Below are 22,490 nucleotides of genomic sequence, written 5' to 3'. Positions count from 1 at the left end.
AGAGTCAAGCCTCTGTTTCATTGCCAGCACCAGAGTCACACAGCATCCAGGATGACATTAATCATCCTCTTGCCATGAGGGTCACAGAGCAAGCACCTAGGACCAGACTGCTCCAGAAGCTGCTCCCAGGCCATGGCTCTGCTCCCAAATACCTGCAGCACAGGGAAACATTTGATTTATAAATAACATCACTCCAAGGAAAGCAGAGCAGTGGAAGAGCTTGCCTGGCACAGGTACAGTGTCCTTACCAACAGAGAGATGATAAACTAACAGGATGTACTCCAACCTGGTACAGCGAAAGAGTTGAGTGTACAACTGCAAGGATTTCATTCTCACGTGCCACACTCAGCACCAGACTGTTACATGCAGGCAGGAATGACAAACTGCAGTGGGTGTCTCTGTGAAGTGCACCCTGTGTCAGAGTTTCCTCTCAACAAAACAGCTCCATTTTTTTTGACATTTTTGAGTTATTAAAAGAACTTAAACCTTAAAGTTACTGCATTGCATAACTTGCAGGGAAGGATGGTCAGTGATCTTATTAAAATTACTGAATTATTAATGACTTTTAATAAATCTTAGAACAATGGGGAAATCCTCAAGGATTAAGGAAAAACAAAACAAAACAACTGAACAACTCCCAAACCAAAATATATTCTCTCTCCCTCCTCCAAAAAAACCCAACCCTCCAGGCCCCCAAAGCAAAACTCAAGTGTGCCAGTACTTAAAAAAAGACAAGCTGCGTGATGAGTGTAAGTACAGCTTAGTCTGAAATCTCCCAGACACGCCAACAACTGACATTAAAGGGCATCATAAGTAAAACCCAGCCAACGTGGTTTCACAGAGAAGAATTTTCTGTAAATGTTATTCTTTAATTAATTACAAGTCCGTTTAGGTAAAAATAGCTGTTGACATCATAAATCTCAGTGAGGCCTTGTTCTTGGCCCCACATGTTATACAAGCATCGGTGGAATACATTTAATGCTTGATAGTAAGTAATTGTAAATAAGGATTTGTCCTAGAGAATCCCAGAGTCTGCACCTATTTGACATCTTTATCAAGAAAGTTAATGAAATTATGTAACAATTGCAAAGAAAATCTGTAGATTAACACCAAGCTTTCTAGAAAAAGTTACTGTACAAAACACGGTTATTAAGATCTCTGCTAGAGTAGTTCTGTGAAGTACACCACAATGTTTCAGAATGTGTTCATCGTCTTAAACCCTGTTGAGCTCCTAGAAACAAAAGAAATGAGCTCCCAGAGGCATTTGCAGAACAACTGAAAAATGTGCTTGAGAGGGTAAAAGTGAGTATCAGTGTAGTGAGGGAGCTGAGGACAAAGAGGTAGGTGAGAGCAGAGCAAGGTTATCATTGTATCTTAGATAAACCAGACTGTTATAGAATACTGCAGCTGGTTCCTGGTTCATTTCTCTGGACTTAAAAAGTGAAAAATGCACCAACCAATATATAACATGTCAGCAAAGAACAATGCACAACAGAAAAAAAAAGAGAAAAACCTATTTTGACTGAGACTAGCAAGCCTCCTTAGCTCATACAGCAAATATTGTATGGAGTTAGTTATGACTACAAATATGCAGGAAGAAATTTCTGACACCATAAAGCTATTTCAGTTACCAGGACCCAGCAGTATGGGATAGAGGCTGAAATAAAAACAAGCTCTGATGAGAAGACACAGCATTTTTAGTACAATGAATCACTACAACAAATATTGAGTGACTAGCTGGTTTCTTTTGTCACTTCTGATTTGTTCAAAACTGGATCTCTTTCTAAGTATGTACTTGCTCAAGTAGAATTGATAACAGCAAGGACCAGTTTTCTGGGGCAGTGGACAGTGTTTCTCCAGGGCCTGCTGCCTACACTACGCAATGTCTTCATTCAAGCTGCTTGGTGCAATTGATTTGCTGGAGGAGAGTGATGTGCTGCAGAAGAATCTGGGGAATCCATGGATGGAGAGCAGCCTGGTGGACAAGGTCCTAGGGACAACAAAATTGGACCCAACCTTGCCATGTGCACTGGCAGCCCTGAAACCACCAGTATCCGGGGCTGCATCTCCAGCAGTGTGGACAGCAGGTGAGACAGGTGATTCTGCCTCTCTGCTAAATTCCTTGCCCTCAGAGCAGTAGAGCACGGCTGCCTTAGCCCCACTAGAGCAGGATGCAGGTGCTCCAGGACAGATATCTCTCTTCATAAACAGTGGACAGGTGGCAGGTGAGGTGGCAGCAGCAGCACCACCTCATCCCAGCTTGAGCCAATCCAGCCAACAATCTGCTGTAATGCCGATAGACAGAGATGGATTGTTGGAGAATGCTTTTTATCCACCTGCCATGTTACGTGGAGGAGTACCTTAAAGTAAGTACAAAACCCAAGTGGTCACAAAGTATCCATGTCTAGAGAGCAGGTCTAGTTAGTAACTCAGGAATGACAGGAAACAAGACTCTAGGCTGGAAACCACCATGAAAAACCTTCTTTAATTCCTGGGTTTATTGTACTGAGTGGGAACGTAGCGAACATTTGCTGGAAGTACAGCGCTGTGGAGTTCTGAAGATAAACTGTGAAGACAACTGGACAGCACCAGAGCATGCAGGACAATCCTGCAGGCAGGCAGGATTATGTGAGGAGGGATGGTACCAAGAACATCACACACCAAACAGACAAGAAACCACATTCTTGCACTGGTGGCATTTTATTTTGCTGCCTTTTGATCTTGCCCATCTCACTGCAGACTTTACACACCCTGCACTGTCCACACATCTACTTTCAGCACAGCACTTGCAAACACAGCAGCACCTGGTTCCAAAGGCAGCTCTTGAGACCACCTTGGTCCTACAGTATTTACTCCCCACTGTCAAGAACAATGTGATCATGCTGGTACTAACACACATGTACAAACCTGCCTGTTCCCCAGACACTGCAATGGCTTCCCTGTGAATTTCAGCACCAGCAACTTTGTCAGACAGTGCAAATTTTGCAATTTTCTGATACAGTGGGTCTTTGGATAACAGAGATTCTGGAGAACCCATTCTTAGAAAAAGAGGACTGCCTGTGCTGCTGCCTCCTGCTAGCCTCTATGACATCTGCTGCATTTAGACACTGGAACAGGTTGCCCAGGGAGGCTGTGGATACCCCAGCCCTGACAGTGTTCAAAGCCAGGTTGGGTAAGGCCTTGAGAAACCTGGTACAGTGGGATCTGTCCCTGCTCATGGCAGTGGGGGGTGAGACTACATGATATTTAAGGTCCATTCCAATCCCTTAATGTTCTATGATTTATGGAGCACAGGAAGATATTATTCCTTATGATCCAATGCCAACACATGACTTAAAATATTGACCCCTCTTCTTTTAACCTTTTCTACACAGGGAAGCCACTGCTAATACAGCTCATTTGCACAGAGAGGTGATACTGAAAAGAAACAGGGTATGTAAGACAATGAAAATGGTACCTGTCGAGCAGGGTAAAAGGACACTGTGGGAGCAATGGCATGACAAAGAACCACAAGCTGGCAAGACAGCTTCATGGAACTTGGTCCCAGCACTAGCAGGCTGCTCATGTCGATATGCACTGTCTTGCAGTATGTTTCCCAGGTGAGCATGAAACAAGTGGGCTTCAGAGGGTACACAAAGGCCATCTCAGTACATTAGTTACTGGGGGCTCTGGAAAGGCTAGTGAATCTCCAAAGGGCTTGAGAACATTCAGTCCTTGCAGCACTGGAAGACTTTCTACATATCTTCAACATCCAGCATTACAGGAGACAGACACCAGGGGAACAGTGAGCTCCTGACAAGGGTAATAATGACCTTCCATCCCCTTTCAAGTACACGCGCTGGTGCTGAGCGTAAACACCGGTGTATGAAATAGAGCCTTGTGCAACAGGATACAGCAAACACTGAGAAGGTCTCTTTTGTGGCAGCCTTGCTGACATCAGACAGCAGAGTGACAGGGCAAGCTGGAGTCTTTGCACTCTGCACAGCACTGTTTTCATGTTTAATTTGTGTGCATTCTGTGCAAGAATGGATTTCCACCTTGAAGAGACCTGAACATTGTGCTAGTCAGTCCCTTATGAGAAGAACTGTAAAAAAGAACCCTTTTTTGTGGTGATCTGATGTGATCTCACACATCAGAGGAAGATGACAAAACAAACACTTGCTGTACTGGAAACCACTAAACAAGCAACTAGTATGACCAAACTGAGACTGCAACCAGAGCAGGAATCACACTGGGTACACTGTTAGTGCCACTGTCCAAAAGAAACTACACCAGCAGAAGCAGCCTCTGCACCACAGCTTTGGTTTGTATTCCTCACAACCGACCAGACCTCACAACTGATACAGAAGTTTCAGTATCAAAGTCACCCGCAGAATTGAGTCACAGTCCCAAAGACATTCAGTTGCTTATATTAGTGCTGTGGGTTATGAGCCTGACAGAAGTGGGACTTGTAACTGAAAAGCTTTAGAATTACTCCTTCTCATCTTCTAGGGATTTACTTCGGATTCGCTTGCAGCTGGCTTTTGGAACTTCATCTCTCTGTGAAACTTGGGGTGCCCCTTCCTCACTGCTTGCACTCTCATTGTCCACGCATTGTGGACCACCTCTCTTACTTCTCCTCATTTTTTCAACTCCAACAGTGGGGAGCTTCTTGGCAACCAGCGTTCCAGCTCTCTTTTTTTTGCCCCTGGTCAAAGGACGCTTCTTCCGTTGCTTCCTCTGCTCTTCCCTTTGGCGAATTTTCATCAGCTTCTCAAAGCTTTTGGTGGTCGTTGTATTCACATCAAACCAGTCCTGCAGGTTTAGAAGGCAACAGGTTGGTACTGATGGTGGTGGAAATACCAAATCAAGCTTATCAGGGCTGCCTTGTGGGACAAGGTTTCCCTGAAATGTGAGCTCTGGAAAGGCAACTGCCTAACAATGCTCTGTTCTTTGAAGTGTCTCCTCAGGTGTCACTCTGTCTCAGAGGATTCAGATTTGATTTCAGATTTGCCTAGTTAAAGGCACAGGAAATGCTGCAGAGCTGACCAGAACGGCAGCAGCTTGGGACAAGGCGTGTGACATGACACAAGACTTCCTCCCCAGACCAACACAGGATCAGCTAAGTTTAAGGACCCTGTTCCCAACAGTGAGCAAGGAAAAAGCAAAACATGGCACACATCCAGCATTTTCTTCTTAGGACATTCTCCCCACCTCCAATAGCCTGGGGTTTGAGGTTCCACTCTGCCTGCCTTACCTCAGCGTGCATAGAGTTGATGTGATACTTGACCCCACTCTCCGAAATGAACTCCTTCTCACACAGCAGACACTTGTATTTACCAGCCACAAAGTCTCCCTGGCATCAAAACAAACAAAAAAATTCCATAAAGAGTTGCTGGACCAGGAGGCTGATAAATCTATACATTTCATTTGAATCTTGCTCAGATAGAATCCAGCAATAAAAACTAGAAACTCTCATCCATACCAGACAGCTTTACCTATAGGAGCACTGACATGAATGAGCAGTTGTGCCCATGAAGCACAGCACTGCTCTCTGAGATAACATAAGGTCTCCAGCAATGCACCTGGAAAAACTGCTCTTGTAGCTGTGAATCTACAGGTAGAACTGCTGAAAAGGAATGCCATTAAGGTGCTTCCTCCTGGTCTCAAGCATTGTTTGCAATGGGAACCTCCTTAGCACGTAGGGGAGCACCTGAACTGGGGGTTGGAATAAGGTAATCTTGGAGATCCCCTCCAACCCAAAGTATTCTGTGAATCAATGAATTTGTGAGGATCTCAGATTAGCAGATGGCAGGACAAGACCTTGAACAAAAGGTTATCAGAGGGACAGGGACAGTGGGGCTATTATATAAGACGAAGGCTACCAACCAAGGTACATGTGCCAAGGTGAGACTTGAGTCCTGAGACACTGCCATATACAGATTCACAACCCTGAAACAGCAAAAAAAAAAAACAAACATGTGAACAACATGCCAGAAAGAAATCACTTCTTCATGGACAATAAAGCATTATTATATGGAGGGCAGTCCCAAAAGCACAGAAGAGAGGCAGAGGCAGGCAGATACCAATCCTCCAAAGCCAGAAAGCTTCTGGTAAAAAGACCATTAGAAGAGTTTTCATTAAGCTTAGTATATATATTTCCAGTTTCTGAGCACACTTGGACATAATAAAGAGACTCCTGCGACAGTTACACTCATGCTCTACCAACAGCCTGACTAAAATGATAGTTTGCTTTCTGCCTAAAGTGCAACAGAGAAAAGTTTCAAACAGAGCTCACGGGGCAGGTACAAGACACTTCTCCCTCCTGCACTGCTCATGTCTCTAGTGGCACAGAGCAGGAATATAGCACCCAACATCCCTGGTCTCAGTTAAAGGGCACCTTTAGAGGTCTGTCCCATGGGGAGCTTCAGGCATCAGTCTTGGGGTACCACACTGTGCTCAGCCCTTAGCCCAGGTCCCAGAACAGGAGGCAGGAGCAAGACATGCTGCTGGGTTACTGCTTGTTGACACAGGACAGCTACTCTCTGGAGACAGCTCCAAATACAACATGGTCCTGCAATTTTGACACTTGAAAATGATGCTAGCCTGAATACTGGGGAGAGAGTGCTGGGGGTGGGGTAGGGTAGGACAGGGGGAAGGCAACATCTATGCACCAAACCCAGAGGGCTGACCCTTGGCTCTCTGACAGCAGGCATCACATGGAGATGGCCCACCACCACCTCCACCAAGGAGGCCGTGTGTTCTCATTGGATCTGACTGGTGATTGCTGTAAGGCATTGTAGGAAACTGAGCTGTCCAGTGACTAAAGGGATCCAAGAGAGCCACAGAGAGACTTTGGACAAGGACCTGGCATGACAGGACAAGGGGGAATAGCTTCCCATTGCCAGAGGGCCGGACTAGATGGGATACTGGGAAGGAATTCTTCCCTGTCAGAGTGGTGAAGCCCTGGCAGAGGTTGCCCAGAGAAGCTGGGGCTGCCCTATCCCTGGAAATGCTTAAGGCCAGGTTGAAAAGAGCTTAAAGCTGGTCTAGTGCAATAAAGAAAACTTAAGTTCTGTGCCAGACAAAGTCTCTTTACTCTTGTATTTCCACCTCTACTTTTTCTTTCTATGATTAGATTTAGATAGAAAGGCAGGAGCCTGTCATTTTCCCACTATTAAGATCTCCAAATGGACCAACTGCCCACCTGGATGAGAAAACTGTACCGGCCTGATACCAAGTTACTGGCTCTCAGGTGTTCACACACATTCCCAAAAGGATCATCCCCAGGGCCTTTTGATGCAAAGGACAAAAGCAGCATCCTCAGACATCTCCAAGACTAAACAGGGTCTTGATTACACTAAGCAGCCATATTGAGATGAAGCAGGATTTGTCTCATACCAAAGAGAGACCAACTGCAGTTTCAAGGTTGTGGGAAGCTGTTGGCTCATACAGACCTGAAATCTGTCCCCTCTGGGGCTTCAGAAACAATTAAGGGTTACCTGATTTGGGCAGTGGACTCTTCGGTACATCTTTATCTCCGTTTTCCATTTGCACAGCACATCTTGACTAAATGTGGGCAGTCCAGGACGAGTGTATTTCAGCTGAGACAAAGATGGAATCAAGACCTGGATGTAATGCCAGCTAAGCAGAATTTCCTCTTCTAGGCTGAGACAGAAGTGCTATCTCTTCTCCTACTCTAACAAACAAACTCCCTATAATGAGTGTTTCCAGTCTCACCAACTCTCTAGAAATATAACTGAATCTGGAAAACCCCCACAATATCAGAATCTGAAACTTCCCATTGTCTTGACTACAACAATTCCTCTAAATGTACCTACCCCGCTGAAATCATAAAGCATCATTTTCCCTTGGGTTTCGCTCACAGCCTGAAAGACGCTACTGGAAACTCTCTAGTCTGAAACACTGTGAAGTATCACAGCATGTATGAGAGACTGGAAGGATTGATGGGGCCTTACAGCATGGCAGGAATGATCCTGAGCCTATCAACTGTGAGCAACATCATGCCCATAATTGGCCATGTTGCTTGTGCCCACTGAGAATTCCAGCAATAGGACTTTACAGTCATTACAGCTTGCCTGAACAAAACATTTGCACCACAGCAATTGCTGTTGCAGAAATACTGTAATCTAAGACAAGAGAGAGCAGAACCCAATTCTCCAAGCAACATACTGCTTTTCATGTGCCATAAACATGGGGTTGGAGCCAGTACAAGACTTATCAGATGAGAAGGTATAATCTTGAACCCTATAAAGCATTTTTAAGCCCTTGTACCTTCCGGTCATCTGGAATCAAGTCCTGCAGAACTTTTCTTTTGGGCCACTCTTTGGCCAGCTCTTCTCCTGCCAGCTCATGGAGATAGTAGATTGCCACCTTTGCAGATCTCCTCTGAACTCTGCCTGTGTTATTTTGCTCCCGTTTGATTTCTTTCAGGGTCTCTGTTCTTCTCTCCTCATGGAGGAAAGTGACCTGCAATGAGGGCCCAAAAAGGTAAGCCTCTTTCACTATTTCCTATTTCAGTTACACTAAATACTGGGAAGAAATGTTTTGCCAAATCTCTCATAAATAGGCTGCAGCAGCTATGGTTTATTATCAGAGACATACGACAGAAGTGCATCCCACTAGTCAGACAGACCCCCAGATCTGCTCACAGGGATCACAGCAGTGAGGCTCAAGCAGAGAGCTTCACGCAGCTGCTAGTCTTGAAAGGTATTCCATTATTCACTGTAAAACTCTCATGGACATGCTCTGCTCCAATGGTGAGTCTTTTAAGAGCAAAGGAAAGCATCTCACGAGTTATGCTAGCATTCACTCTTTCATGGAGCAAAAGTAAGGTCGTTTACTGCTGCCATGCTGATTTACTATTAAAAACTTCATCCTAGTCAGAGATGAGCAACAGCTGCTGCTAGAAAGAAACTATGAAGGACAAAATCCAGGGGCAGGAAAAATGCAAAGATCTGCGATCTGTAATTACCCACCAAAGTAGCAGACAAAAGCCTACATGTGTCTCAAGACTAAGTGGCTGAAGTCCCATCACAGTCCCCTGATAACCACTGCAGGGTGCACTCACCGGCCCGTGCTTAGATCGGAGGTGGTAGACAAGTCCTGCCTTTGATCTGTATGCTTTTCCACAGTGGTGGCACTTCATAGCCATTTTCTCCAGCTCAGAAGCAGCCTTTCCACACTTTTTAACATGATATAGGTATCCCATTATGCTGGTGAAGCTGCCTGTGCAGCCCTGTCAACACAGAAGAAAAATACATGGAAGAAAATCATTCTTCAGGGGATTACAGGATCCACAGTTTGCTGACCAAGGTACTATCACTTATCCTGACAGAGCAGAGACAAGCAGGTAGAAAACTTTCATGTTAGTCTATTCAGACAGACAAAATCTGCAACAAAGAATTGGCATTGAAATGACTATTAAAGGTCTCTTTTAACCCAAACTATTCTATGATTCTATGCTACTCTCTTGTAAAAGCATAGCTGGGATACTGAAACAAATCTTGCTTTGGCCAGCACTACAGCATACTCAACAGTGCTCTCATGTTTTTATGTTTATGCATTCACTGCTGTTTAATTCATACTTTGCACAATGCACCTTACCTCCCTTGTACACTTCAATTTTCCCATTCGCTTCAAAACTTTCCGAAGGCGGTCTCGCTCAAGCTGCTCATCCAATTCTTCTCCCTCCTTCACAACTGGCTAAAGCACAGCAGAAAGATAAATGAAAAACACAGGATGTTCAGCATTTACAATTCTTTCCACAGGGTAATTCATTATTCAACACACTGGGGCAGGAAAGCTTCTAAAATAATTAAATCTCTGCAACTTATGATTTTACAGACATGTATTTACTATAATGATCACTCTCTATGTCTGTGTTGGTTCTGGCTGGGGTGACAATTGGTATGGGACTGTTTTGGATCTGTGCTGGGAACTGGGTTGACAGCGTAGAGATGGTTTTGCTATTGCTGAACAGCCCTGGCACAGCGCTAAGGGCTCTTCTCACACTGCTCTGCCTGGGGGTGCACAAGCAGTTGGGAGGGAACATCGTGGCACAGCCGACCCAAACTGATCACCAGGATATTCCAGACCATATGGTATGATGCTCAGCATATAAAGCTGAGGGAAGAAGGAGGAAGGGGATAGCCCTTGTGATTGTGTTTGTTGTCCCAAGCCACTTTTTGTGTGATGGAACCTTGTGGTCTTGGAGGTGCCTGGACCTTTCTGCAAGAAAGTGCTGAATGAATTCCTTGTTTTGCTTTGCTTGTGTGCTTTACCTATTGAACTGTCTTTATCTCAACTGTCTTTATCTCAATTTATCAGCTTGGCTGCTGGCTGGGGTTAAACCAAAGCGGGATTACCTTGAAAAGGAATAAACTGACAGGAAATGATGCATCTTAAACATTTACTAGTCTTACTATTTCCACTTAGCCTGACTGAAGTCAAGCTGACTGCTTGTAACAGTTATTCATCTGTGCTAAACTACAGCTCAAGTTCCTTATTCTCTCTCTGATCATTATTGTATATTATTTCCTACTTTACCTAATATTATACCTAGACTAATCAAAGTGAATTATCTGAACTTTACGCAAACTTCCAAACGACATTTTCAAAAGTTCTAATTCTTCACAACTACAACAGGAGACATTGTCTTCTTTAAAGGAAGAGCAAAGAGGAAAAGCAGATTGTAGTATTAGGACTTATCTAGTGTTAGGTTACTATTTTTACTGTAAAGAGAGACAAGAACTAATTGCTGCTTCTGCTATTTTACCTCAAATCTAGTCTGCTCTGGATGTAGAAAAACCTCCTCCTTTCTAGCAAAGGACTGAAAATTGCAGCCTAATCTTTTTCCTTCTGATTGGGAATACCTTTTACGTGCGACATTATCAGCCTAAACAGAAACCATCTTTCTATGACGTTGCGTGCCTACCATCTCTGGTAACATTCTACTGTTTTTCAGATGTCAAGTCTCAGTGGAAAAATAATAGTTAGACTAGACTTGAACAGCTACAACACTTGAAAAAAACACTCCATGTTCTGTTTCTGTGTGTATCAGGAAAGGAGCAAAGCTTGTTCTGCCTATAGCAGTTTTAGATGTACAACAGTTATATTACCTGATTGTTATGGTCTGCCATGACATGGTATTTCATCCCTGCTAAAGACTTCAGCTGCTTCCCGCAGTGATGACATGTGAACATTTCCTAGAAATAAATAAGGACTTGGTGCATTTAACTGTAAATTAACCAAAGCAGTGGAAAACTCTTAAGGGGAAAGGAGCAGGAGAGCAGAACAATTTATTTGGGCCTGGTAACTGTCTTCTAGGAACAGATTTTATGGAGTCTAAAGTTTAGTGGAACAATGAAATAACTACACCTTTGTTCACTACCCCAAACCTCCAGCAAAAGGCTGGGCAAGCACTATTCTTACAACTGTATAAAGGACTCTTGCTTAGGGACATGATGATAAGACAAAACTGGTTTTAAATACAACACAAAATAGGTAGGCATTTCTATCAGTAAGTTGAAGAGGAGTAAAGAAACCATTGCTCATCTCTTGTGTTCTTACCTTCCTGCAATTTACCATATGTTTCTTCAATCCTTCTACAGTCTTTCTCACCACAGCCCGGCATGTTGGACAGGTAACTCGGCCTTTGTCCTGAATCTCTAAAGACCATTGCTCTTCCATACTACCTGTCAAAGCACAATGTTTAGAATAAAAGTGCTAACACAAGATCTGTTTTTTTTTCTCCTTCCATGTGCACAGTGAACCTTAAAAAGAAACAGGTCACATGCTACCAAACTTGTGTCCGGCTGCACTTCAATACATCTAGCTCATTTACAGCCTTAGGTGTGTAATGTCACAAGGCACACATCCCTCCTTTGCAAAGAACATTTTACAAACAATCTTTAATCTACCATTCCCTTGTAATGAGTGTTCTTCTACCTGACCAGTGGACATTTTTCCTTTGTAATTTCTGTTGCACAATTACTTTAGCACGCTAAGCAAACTCTTCTTTTGGCAAAAGTGTTTTCATAGTAAAAGCAGTCAGACCACCAGGTCAAGTTACTCAACAGCCAGGGAAAAGCACCCTGTGTGGCATGGCTTCCAGTTTCTGGCCTCTTTTTGAAATCTCAAGCAGAAGTTTGGCATAATCCACAAGGATTATAAATTACTGAAAGAGGTTCTGGGAAGAAAGTGGTTTAGCAGCTATCTGCCTGAATTCTTACCATAACAAGATCAAAAGCCTTTCCTCTTTTCCCAATAATAACAGGCCTAGGCTGTCCCTCTCCAGTAGGCTGGGGGAAAAGTTTGTGAATCAAACAGCACTTGGCATAAAACTGAGGTGTTTAATGAGTGCTATGATAATGAATCAAGGCAAATTTTATTTTTCTCAGTGAGATTGCTTGGGTTTCTGGTTCCTAAAAAAGGTAATCTGGCGGCAACGGCTACCAAGTTTTTCCTGCACACATATTCTGCTGAGTAAAAACTATAAATATTTTTCTGAGTTTAGTAATGCAACTATTTTAACAGGCTTTTGCTCAGTTCAAAAAGTGATTCCCCATTCACTATTACATGATGCAATGGCAAGAGCACGTGCAACTTGGGCAGTGTGCAGTCCTTTCAGTCCTGCTCTGCAGTACTGACACACTGCCAGGACAACAGCCAGCTCTTCCTTGTCAATGGTAAAGTGAACTACTGAATGGAAACACCAGAAACACAGCTGTTGCTCAGATTCAAATCCTAGAACCACATTTATCTTTTATCTGCTTCATAAACAATTCTTAGCTACTGCCTCTTCTTACCTGTGCCATAGGTTTCTGGCTCTTTCTGAACACAGTGGCCTTTTGTTCTGGAGTTTTGTTTTGTTCCAGTTTGCTGGTTTTTCCCTGTCATAACACAAACAAGACAAGCCAGAAGACTCATTTCTGCTAGCTTTGTTACAATAAAAAGCCTTTTTTTTTTTTTTTCTAAAAGGCTACTATTCAGTCTGCTGTCTCAAAGTTATTCAGAAATGTTCAGCGGTTTTTTTTTCTAAAGCAACATCAGGATTATGTTTTCTACTCCCTTTCAAAATCTATTTATAGTGTCAGTCATTAGTCCCACCCAAATATTTGTAAGTGCTATGGCTGTTCATACACAAAGCTCAGGCGATGGGAATTCTTCACATTGAAACATCCTCTGTGCAGTTTGGCTGAGTCCATCTGATGGACTCATCAACCAAAATGGAGAGTCTCATTTCTCTACTCATTCCTGTCTTCTTTAGACTAAGAAACTCTTATTGTTTCAATATGGGTTATGCTGCTGGCTCTCTCCTGTCCTCTTCAGTTGTCCCACACATTTCCTGAACTGCAGTGCCTACTCCTGGAAACAGCACTCCATGGTGACCCTGCATTACAACAGAATTACTTCACATATCTAATTACTTCACAAAGTCTACATTCCTTCTCAAAGCTCTCAGTCTAACATCTGCCTTCTTAAAAGCAACTATGACACTGCTGGTCCCTAGTCAGCTTTTGATCTGTTATAGATCTTGAATCCTCTTCTGAAGCACTGACTTCTGGGAGGCTATTTGTTTTTCCAGCCGTGAAGAAGTATTTCTTCCCAAACTATATCATCTTTAATTTTACACTGATCTCTGTTCTATTTTTAAATTGTTTCTCTATCATCAAGATAATTTTCACTTTTAGTCTTTTCTCCAATACACCTGCTGTCACTTTCAGCTTTGTGCTGTCTATATACTTCCAAGTCCTTGGTGACAAAAACAATAGTTAGAATTGAATATAGGGACAGACTGTGAACCATCTTTCTATACTCCTATTTCATCAAACTAGTGACCCCATTGTAGAAGGGTATTGGGTTGATTTAAGCATGATTTGCCCTGCATGAATCCATGCTGACTACTCCAAATCCCCATCTTGTCCTTGATGTGTTTGGAAATGCATTCCAGGATGATTCTCTCCATCAGCTTCCCAGGGACTGAGGTTGACTGGCCTGTAGTTCCCCTGATCTTCTTTTCTGTCCTTGAAGATATGAGTGATATCTTCTTTCTTCCAGCCTCCAGGAACCTCTGCCAGTCACCATAACCTTTCAATCAAGAATGGCCTCACAATTACATCAGCCAGCTCTTGGCACTTAGTGCAACCTGTCAGGCCCCACAGGACTTAGAATCATAAATTGTTTAGGCTGGAAAAGCCCTCCAAGACTATGAAGTCAAATAGTTCCCCCAACACTCCCAAGGCCACCGCTAGCCCATGTCCCAAGTACTACATCCACATACCTTTCAAATCCCTCCAGGGATGGGGACTCCACCACTGCTCTGGGCAACTGTGCCAAGGCTGGACAGTCCTTTTAAGGCAAAAAATTGCTCCCAGTATCACATCTAAACCTGGTACAACTTGAGGCCATTTCCCCTTGTCCTGTCCCTGTTCCCTGGGAGCAGAGCCCGAGCCCTCCTGGCTGTCCCCTCCTGGCAGGGACTTGTGCAGAGCCACAAGGTCCCCCCGGAGCCTCCTTTTCTCCAGGCTGAGCCCCTTTCCCAGCTCCCTCAGCCTCTCCTGGGGCTCCAGCCCCTTCCCAGCTCCGTTCCCTGCCCTGGACACGCTCCAGCCCCTCCAGGGCTCTCCTGGCAGGAGGGGCCCAGAGCTGCCCCCAGTACTGGAGGTGCCCCAGCAGTGCCAGCACAGGGGACGGGCACTGCCCCGGCCCTGCTGCCACCCCAGAGCTGGCACAGTAAGGGTGCCACTGGATGGCCTTTTGCCCACCTGGGCACAGCTGGGCTTGTGTTGAGCCACTCTTGACCAACACTCGCAGGGCTTTTTCCAGCTCCTTTGCCCCAGCCTGGAGTGCTTAATGGGGTTATAGTGACCCCAGGGCAGGACCTGGCACCTGGCCTTGTTGTCCCTCACACTGTTGGCCTTGGCCTGTCATTTCAGACTGTCTTGTTTTCCTCTGCAGAGCATTCCTGCTCTGTAGTAGATCCACATCCCACTCCACTTGGTGTCATCTGTGAACTTACTGAAAGTGCACTGAATGCCCTCATCTAGACCATCAATAAAGATATTAAACTGGACTGGCCAAATACTGGGCCCTGAGGAAGACAACTGCTGACCAGTCTCAGATGATGTCACTCCATTCCGCACGACTCTCCAGGCTCAGCCATCCAGCCAATTTTCTACCCAGCAAAGAGTGCACCTGTCCAAACTATGAGCATCCAGCTTCTCCAGAAGAATGATGTGGGAAATGGTGTCAGAAGGCTTTACTAAAGTCCAGGTAAATAGCATCCACAGCCCTTCTCTCATCTGTCACGTGCATCACCTTGTCATATAAGGACACCAGGTTAGTCAAGCAGTACCTGCCATTCCTAAACTCATTCTGCCTGGGCCTGATCACCATGTTGTCCTGTAGATGGCCACATAATAGTAGCCAAGATAATCTGCTTCATGACCTTCCCTGGCACTAGGGCTAGGGCAACACGTCTGTAGTTTCCTGGATCCTCCTGACCCTTCCTGCAGATGAGTGACACACAGGCTAACCTCCACTCCTCTCAGACCTTCTCACTTAACCAAAACTACTGGCAAATTATTTGGTAAATCCAGTTTGTTTAGGTGCTCTAACCTCGACCTCTTTCACTGAATGTATGGCTTCCTTGTTCCAGACTTTCCCTGTCTGGTCTCAGGCTCCTGTGATTCCTGGAGGACTCCTTTAACTAATAAAGATCGAGGCACAGAAAACACTGAGCACCTCAGCCTTTTCTGTGTCATTTGTCACCAGCTCCCCTGCTCTGATGAGCAGTGCACGCACACCTTCCCCGGTGTTCCCTTTGCTGTTCATGTACTTGTAGGATCCTTTCTTGTTGCTGTTCACATCCCTTGCGAGATTCAACTCCAGGCTGGCTTTGGCTTTCCTAACCTCATCCTTGCAAGACTGGACAGCAAATGTGCACTTCTGTGTCATCTGCTCCTACTTTCACCACTTGTACACCTTCTTTTGCACCTAACTACTGACTGACAAACCTTTTGAAGGAATGAAAGACCTATAATGTCAAGCACTTCGCCCCTTGATCTTTGTGGAAAAAAAAAAAAGTAAAAAAAAAAGTGTTTGGACTTGATTTCTTCTTAACAAACTCATATTGCTGTCATCAGCTGCTTAATCTCCAGATGTTTACAAGTAATGTCAGATTATTTAGTCTATAATCTTTTGGGAAACTGAAATGATGCAGACTGGCCTACACTTCCCATAATTCCCTGCCTCCTTCCCTTTGTTGGACTTCTAAGACAGACTGAAAGTAGAACACCTCCCACCGATTAAGCAGACACTAGTTAATGGTCTCCTAGAACAAAACATTCAGAACCAGAAACAGAGTATGAAGACTCCAGAAGATGTCATTTGGGCAGAGAAGTCTGAAGTACCTGAAGGCTTGTAATTAGGAATTACAAGCTATTTGTATTACCTGAAATCTTCTGCTTCTTCTTGGGAGAGTCTTTAACATCTTTGCCTTCCCTTTGCTCAGATTTCCTCTTGCCTTTCAATAGTACTTCTCCTGGTAAATAAGAACAGATATGCTTCAGTCTCAGTATTCAGTCTGGATAACAGCTTGGAGTCTACTGCTGCCTCATCCTCATTTTCAACACTTAGTAGAGAAAAAAAAAAAAAAAAGTAGTTCTTGTGAGGCACCTGGACACCAGTGAACTGGATACAGCCTTCTCACTCAGCAACATTTAGGCACCCCATTGCCCACAATACTTTGATACAGCAGGTATAGAAGAAACAGTGCCACAACATGGCCTGGATAAATAGTCCTCAGGAAAAAGAGACAGAAAGTACTAGGTTTTTTCATAAAAACCTCACCTGCACTCACACAAAAAGGAGCTTACACAAACCCAAATAATACCATGCCTGCCCTGAATATTTCCAAGCCTATCCAAGTCTTATCTCCATGAATACAGATTGAGCACAGAAGCACAATGGTAGGCAGGAAACACCAATTAAAGACTTTAAGAAACAGACAGCTTCCTCCTGTCTCAGGAGACCCACAAGGATAAGTCAGTGTGAACGCCTCTCTGAAGTACCCTTTGGAAAAGGGAAGGGGGGAACAGTGAGAAGGGAAAGCGTGGTGTTACTGCCAAGGGTTATGTAGCACCTGGGATCTGAGTGGAGAACAACTCAACATTACAAAATAATTAGGATGTTTAGGAGTGGTATCAAAGGGAGGGGAGAGAATTACCTGATTTGGAGTTGATCAAGTGGGGAAAATAGAGGTGTAAGAAGATAGCAAAGACCACCTTGTAAATAGGTGACTGGTCAGTATAAAAATCTTATCATGTCTGACACCAAGCAGGGTCTGCAAGGATGTCTGTAAGGAGGTCTTCACTCTCCACTGGCACAGTTTTATAGGCCTCAGGGGCCACTACATCCATGGACCAGCAGCTGAGGAGACTGGGATCCAAAGGTCAGGTACTGAGTAGATTGAGTATTTAAGGATGGAGGCTGTTGATGCTGTTTTTGTGAATGCTGATATGTGTGGCTCCTGATTATGTATGTTGTACGTCTGTGTTTATTCCTAACAGGAATACTTAGTCTTGCTGTTGACTGGACCTGGGGGTGAGGAGCTACAGCAATCTCACTTCTATCAAACTACCAAATTTCCCTCTCCACATAACAGAATGGAATATGGATCCTGACTTAGAGGTAAGAAGAAAATACATTGAAGAAGACTGAAGTTTTGACTCTCTGCCACACAAGAGCTTCGCAAAACAGCTCCTAGGCCAGGAAATCTGAACGTTCCTACTACAACCTAAGACCCAAACCATTCCAAATCAGAAAATTATAACTGACGAACGTGAGAAAATAAAGACATCCTTAAAAAACAATAATCTATCAACTACAAAAGCTGTTCGAATCTGAAATACTGCTGAACAGTCCCCTCTGCCACATTTTTTAGTGTTGATGGTTCTATTTTTAAAGCTCTTGAAGCTTACTTCTGATATGACTGGTGTAACTCAAACTTATCTCTTCTACAGATAGAACTGAGTTTGGCCACAGAATGATTATTTTAATAGACAAATCACTTAAAAGGAACTGTGTAATGTCAGAGAACTGTACCCATATTTGCGCAGTGGTAGAAGTTCATTTCTTCTAATACATGAAGAACACTAGCAAGCTTGTAATTTTTGGTCGAATTTTAGCATGTCCTTCAGGAGCAAATCAATCTCTCACTGATGAACCAGAGAGAAAAGCAGTTTTGCCTTGGAGTGACAGTGATAAATACCTTTTTTTTCTGAAGATTTGTTAACACTGTTTTTCATTCCTCTCATTTCCAACCAGTAAGCAGGCCTGCGAATGGTCCGCTTGCTCCTGGGCTCTGCACTCCCATTCACTGGGCCCTTTGGTGAGGCAGAGGAAATGTTGGTGACTGTGTCATCATAGTTACTGTTCACTCCTATAACAGCAGTTTCCACCACCTCAGGTTGCTTAGACCTGGAAAACATCAAGATGAATTCCTGTGTATATGGACACATACTTGTATATGGATGCATATACACGGAATCACAATAAATTTGACAGACAACATCCTTTTCATCTTCCCAAGTTTTCTAAAAATTAATCTCACAGTTCACTGAATCTTCTGAGTTTTGGGAACTGTAAAGTGCCAGCAAGATAAAACATCCTCAGTGCTGTTTTTCAGTACATCTTTTTGATGATGACATTAGTAAGCTCTCAAGAGCAACAGAAAAAATATTCCTCCTACCTCAAACTCTCACCTTTAGAAGTAGGCACAAGTGAATCTTAATTTAAAAATATGCGTTTATCATTGGAAAATAAGAATATTTCTGCAGCCCATCATTACAAAAGAGACATTTTCCATCCCAAAAAGGGCAAGATCTCCTTCAGTCTCTATTCCCAGAATCAGGGCTGGCATTATGCAACTAAAGATTTCAAGCCAGTAAGATTTTTAACAAGTGAGGCTCTCAGCAATGAAGACAACCTTCCAGTATATTCTACAAATCACACCACATTAAGACTATTAGACATTTAGACTAATCAGCAGCACTGAATTTTTTTCCTAGAGATCAGAGGGAACTTTGCTTCACTGTTCCAAAGTATTTCTCTCAGGCTTTGAAATGCCTGGACATCTACATTCCTGTACATGACAGCAACCTGAATGAGGTGTCAAAGAAACACAGAATATCTATTCTCTGGGCAAATGCCATTTATCTAAAGAGGAAAGAATGAAACAGAAACATTTTGCAGTATATCCCATTGCTACTACAATTACCAACTGAAGTAACTAGATCACTCAAGCGATGACTGTGATGGCCATTCTATTAATACTCAGAGCCGTGGAGCTCACCTTTTAACACATCAATCCAGGAATTAATAAGGAGGGGAGATGGATGGCACCAGGACAGGTCATTACATACTATGTTTCAGGAGGTACTGCAGAAGCATGGGGAGAGGATTTCTCAAATTAAAGTCTTTAAGTTGCAATCACACCCAAAATACACAGATTTTGGAGCACCACTTAGTCTTGAACTTAGAATATTTTTCTTCACAATGTTAAAATCCCTAAAAAAAACTAAATGAAAGCTAATACACACTGAAGTGTCAGAAAAGCACTTTTCCTACAAACCAGTAAGTGAAGGCAGCTGAGACTCTCAACACAGTAATTAAAATTGTTGCAGCTCTTAAAATTCAGAATATTATATAAAGACCAGATATGGTTTTCCACTAGGATTCTCTCAGCGTTTTTCTTGCCCTCAATCAAACTAGACAAAAAAAACATTCACATACTTTTTATTTTCCAAGGACTTCTTGAGCTTCTGCTGTCTGTGATGTCCAGTCCTGGTGTCCTAACAAGGCAGAAAACTTCACATTAGCAGCATCATTTGTTTACTTTTAGCATTTTTCAGTATGCAGCCAAGCACAATCACCTGCACTTTGAGGATGTGCATACACCACCATTTGAAAAACAAACCACTGTTTTCTGCAGCTGGAATTGCTTAACCTTTCCAACTCCAGCTGAATTGGAACTGGAATCAAAATGGGGACGAGTCCCTCCACACTCCCCATATGAAAGCCAATCTTTCCCCTTGCAATGGGATGTGATGGAGTATTCTTTGTCTCCAGTACACTCACCCATATATGTTTTCTGCCTATACTTTACCGCTTGATGTGTATTTTAGATACTAATTTGCTAGTTTTCACAGAGTATTTATTTTTTCCTAATGAAGTAATTCTTGCATTTACCCTGCCAAGAATGTTGTCTCTAGTCTCCTTCATGCCCCCATTTTTTATCTCACTTTATCATACTCCATCAACTGCCCAGATGTTCACTTTATCCACATCAGAGAAACCTTTTTCTTCCACAACAAAGATTTTATGTCACTTATCACTTGCTATGTTTATATTAAGACATGTAATTTAACACACATTTGTAAAAGTACATTTACAAGTCAGTACGAACAACTCATTTGCTGTATGTTGCTCCTAGCACATGGACAATCATGTACCACCACCTTCTTCCAAATACTAATCATGACTGAATGCCATTTCTTCATTAGAAAACTCAGGACAAAAACAGTAGTCATACAGACTAGAAAATAAAAAATATTGCCCAGTACAAGTATATATATTACCTAAACTGTAATCTAGGCAACCAAGGTAGTACTTTGCCATGTACATGAATCAGCTAAGAAACTGGAAGAACAAATAAAACCCCAAAAAAGCCACCAACAACCAACCAACAACAACAAAAAAAACCCAACAAAAATTCCAATGAAACAAAACAAACAAAACCCTCCCCCCACAAAAAAAGAAAACAGAAAAAAAAATGATGGCTAAATTACCTGTCTTTTTTATAGAAAAATGTGATTCACACTAGCAATGGTGAGAGACACCCCAACCACCAGTTAAGAAGTTCAGTAGCAGGCAGTGATACCAATACATGAATGAGTAAACTGTACCTATGGAGTGTCAGTCTCTCTGTGGGCCTCCAGCCCCAGAGTCTACTCATGGAAATGTTAGGGAAGGAGCAGGATAAAATTCACAACTGCTTGATCAATGACTTCACAATCAAATCTTGTCTCTTTGGAAGTAAAATCAATTGGATGTTTGTGTTTGCATTATTTACACCCAAACAGTAGTGTCAACAGCATTGTCTGGGAAATCTCCACATGAGAAATGTGTAGAAACCTCAATGAGCAGCAGACAGAAAAAATCAGGGCTTTGAAGTTACAATGATAAAAATGAATAAACAGGCAGGCAAAGTCTGCTGAAACTCACTGGCTTAATCTAAGATTAGAAGAACCAAAATGACTGACAAACATGCCGTGTTTCAAGATGCATGGGGTTTCTATAACTAAAAAAATTTGCGTAAGAGTGAAGATTAGTATGAAGAACTTTGGTGGCAGTTAAGGATCTGCAATAAAAAAGGAGAGTGAAAATGATCTGTCAGGCTTTCCTTTCTAAGAAGTTAATAACAGCAATTATGAAGGAAACATCTATAGAAACTGGTGTTTAAGTTCTGCATGTTTTTTTCATTTATACAGTTTACTTCCGACTTAAAGAACAGAGACCTAAAGTATGCAGGAATGCTCAGCAGCTAGACATAAGGGAAAACAAAAAATCACCTTCCTTTACACCTTGGTGAGAAGAAGTGAAACAGCGGGCCAGAGGCTGAAAAGATGGGAGACTGGTGAATTTTGCCTGCCCATGGACCGGGCCATGCCGGTGACCTGGAACACGGCTGCTGCTGGAGACGGGCTGCTCTACAGCATCCAGCCCGGCAAGACGGCGCTGCACCGTCGGTACAGCACAGAAACTCCCCAAGGTGAGGAGGCTGATAAGGAAACTGGAGGTGATGAAGGTGCCAGCAGGGACACCGGGCATCCTGCGGGCCCCGACTGTCCCCGCGAGGCGCGGAAGGGCTAAGTGTCCTTCGGTGAACTCCCTGTTCCAGCCCCACGTTCCCGTTTCTACCCACACACTCCGTGAACTACGTCCTCCTACAACAAAGCGCACCACCGGCGCCAGCATCGCCCTGCTCCGGGTTCTTGCACAGTTCCGGGCCGAACAAAACCGGGTCCAGCTCGAGGCCTCGGGGGACAGCCTGGCCTTCGGGCGGAGATGGGCCGCTCCCGCCGCTGCTCCCCGGGAGCCCGGAGCGCGTCCCGCTCGCCACCCGTTCAGGGCCGCTCACCGCGCCTGGCCGGGCCGCACAGCGCCGCCGGCGGTCCCGGGGAAGCCGGTTCGCTCCCGCCATCCCGACGCCGGGGCCCATCTCGCAGTGACCCGCGGACCACCCAGGCTCCCCGGCGCAGCCGCCGGCGGCACCGCTGGAAAGACCGCAGACACTCACCGAGACGCCGCCGCCCCGCATGGTGCCGATGCCGCCGCCACGTCAGCGCCACGCCCTCAGGCGCGGTTCCGCCCGCCGCTTCCGGCCGGCCCTGGCGCGCGGCCGCCTCGAGCCCCCCGCGCTGCTG

General features: G+C 44.0%; 1 protein-coding gene across 1 annotated transcript; it reads right to left on the bottom strand.

Moving 5' to 3' along the window:
• Positions 1 to 2,677: 2,677 nt before the first annotated feature.
• Positions 2,678 to 22,469, bottom strand: ZNF512 (zinc finger protein 512). The gene is made up of 14 exons (XM_005532711.3): positions 22,364 to 22,469; positions 19,798 to 19,856; positions 18,275 to 18,483; positions 16,457 to 16,546; positions 12,810 to 12,893; positions 11,572 to 11,696; positions 11,121 to 11,207; positions 9,607 to 9,705; positions 9,071 to 9,238; positions 8,275 to 8,469; positions 7,482 to 7,583; positions 5,869 to 5,931; positions 5,237 to 5,335; positions 2,678 to 4,794 (listed from the first exon to the last, which is right to left on the bottom strand). The coding sequence occupies exons 1-14, from the start codon at positions 22,382 to 22,384 to the stop codon at positions 4,471 to 4,473; spliced, it is 1,725 nt and encodes a 574-aa protein (XP_005532768.2). The 5' UTR covers positions 22,385 to 22,469; the 3' UTR covers positions 2,678 to 4,470.
• Between the last annotated feature and the right edge of the window lie 21 nt (positions 22,470 to 22,490).

Source organism: Pseudopodoces humilis, chromosome 3, assembly GCF_049639895.1.
Source record: "Pseudopodoces humilis isolate 2021_Gansu_Grassland_sample_001 chromosome 3, ASM4963989v1, whole genome shotgun sequence".
NCBI lineage: Eukaryota > Metazoa > Chordata > Aves > Passeriformes > Paridae > Pseudopodoces > Pseudopodoces humilis.
The sequence above is the reverse complement of the archived record's forward strand: the minus strand, read 5'-3'. Positions and strand labels throughout refer to the sequence as shown.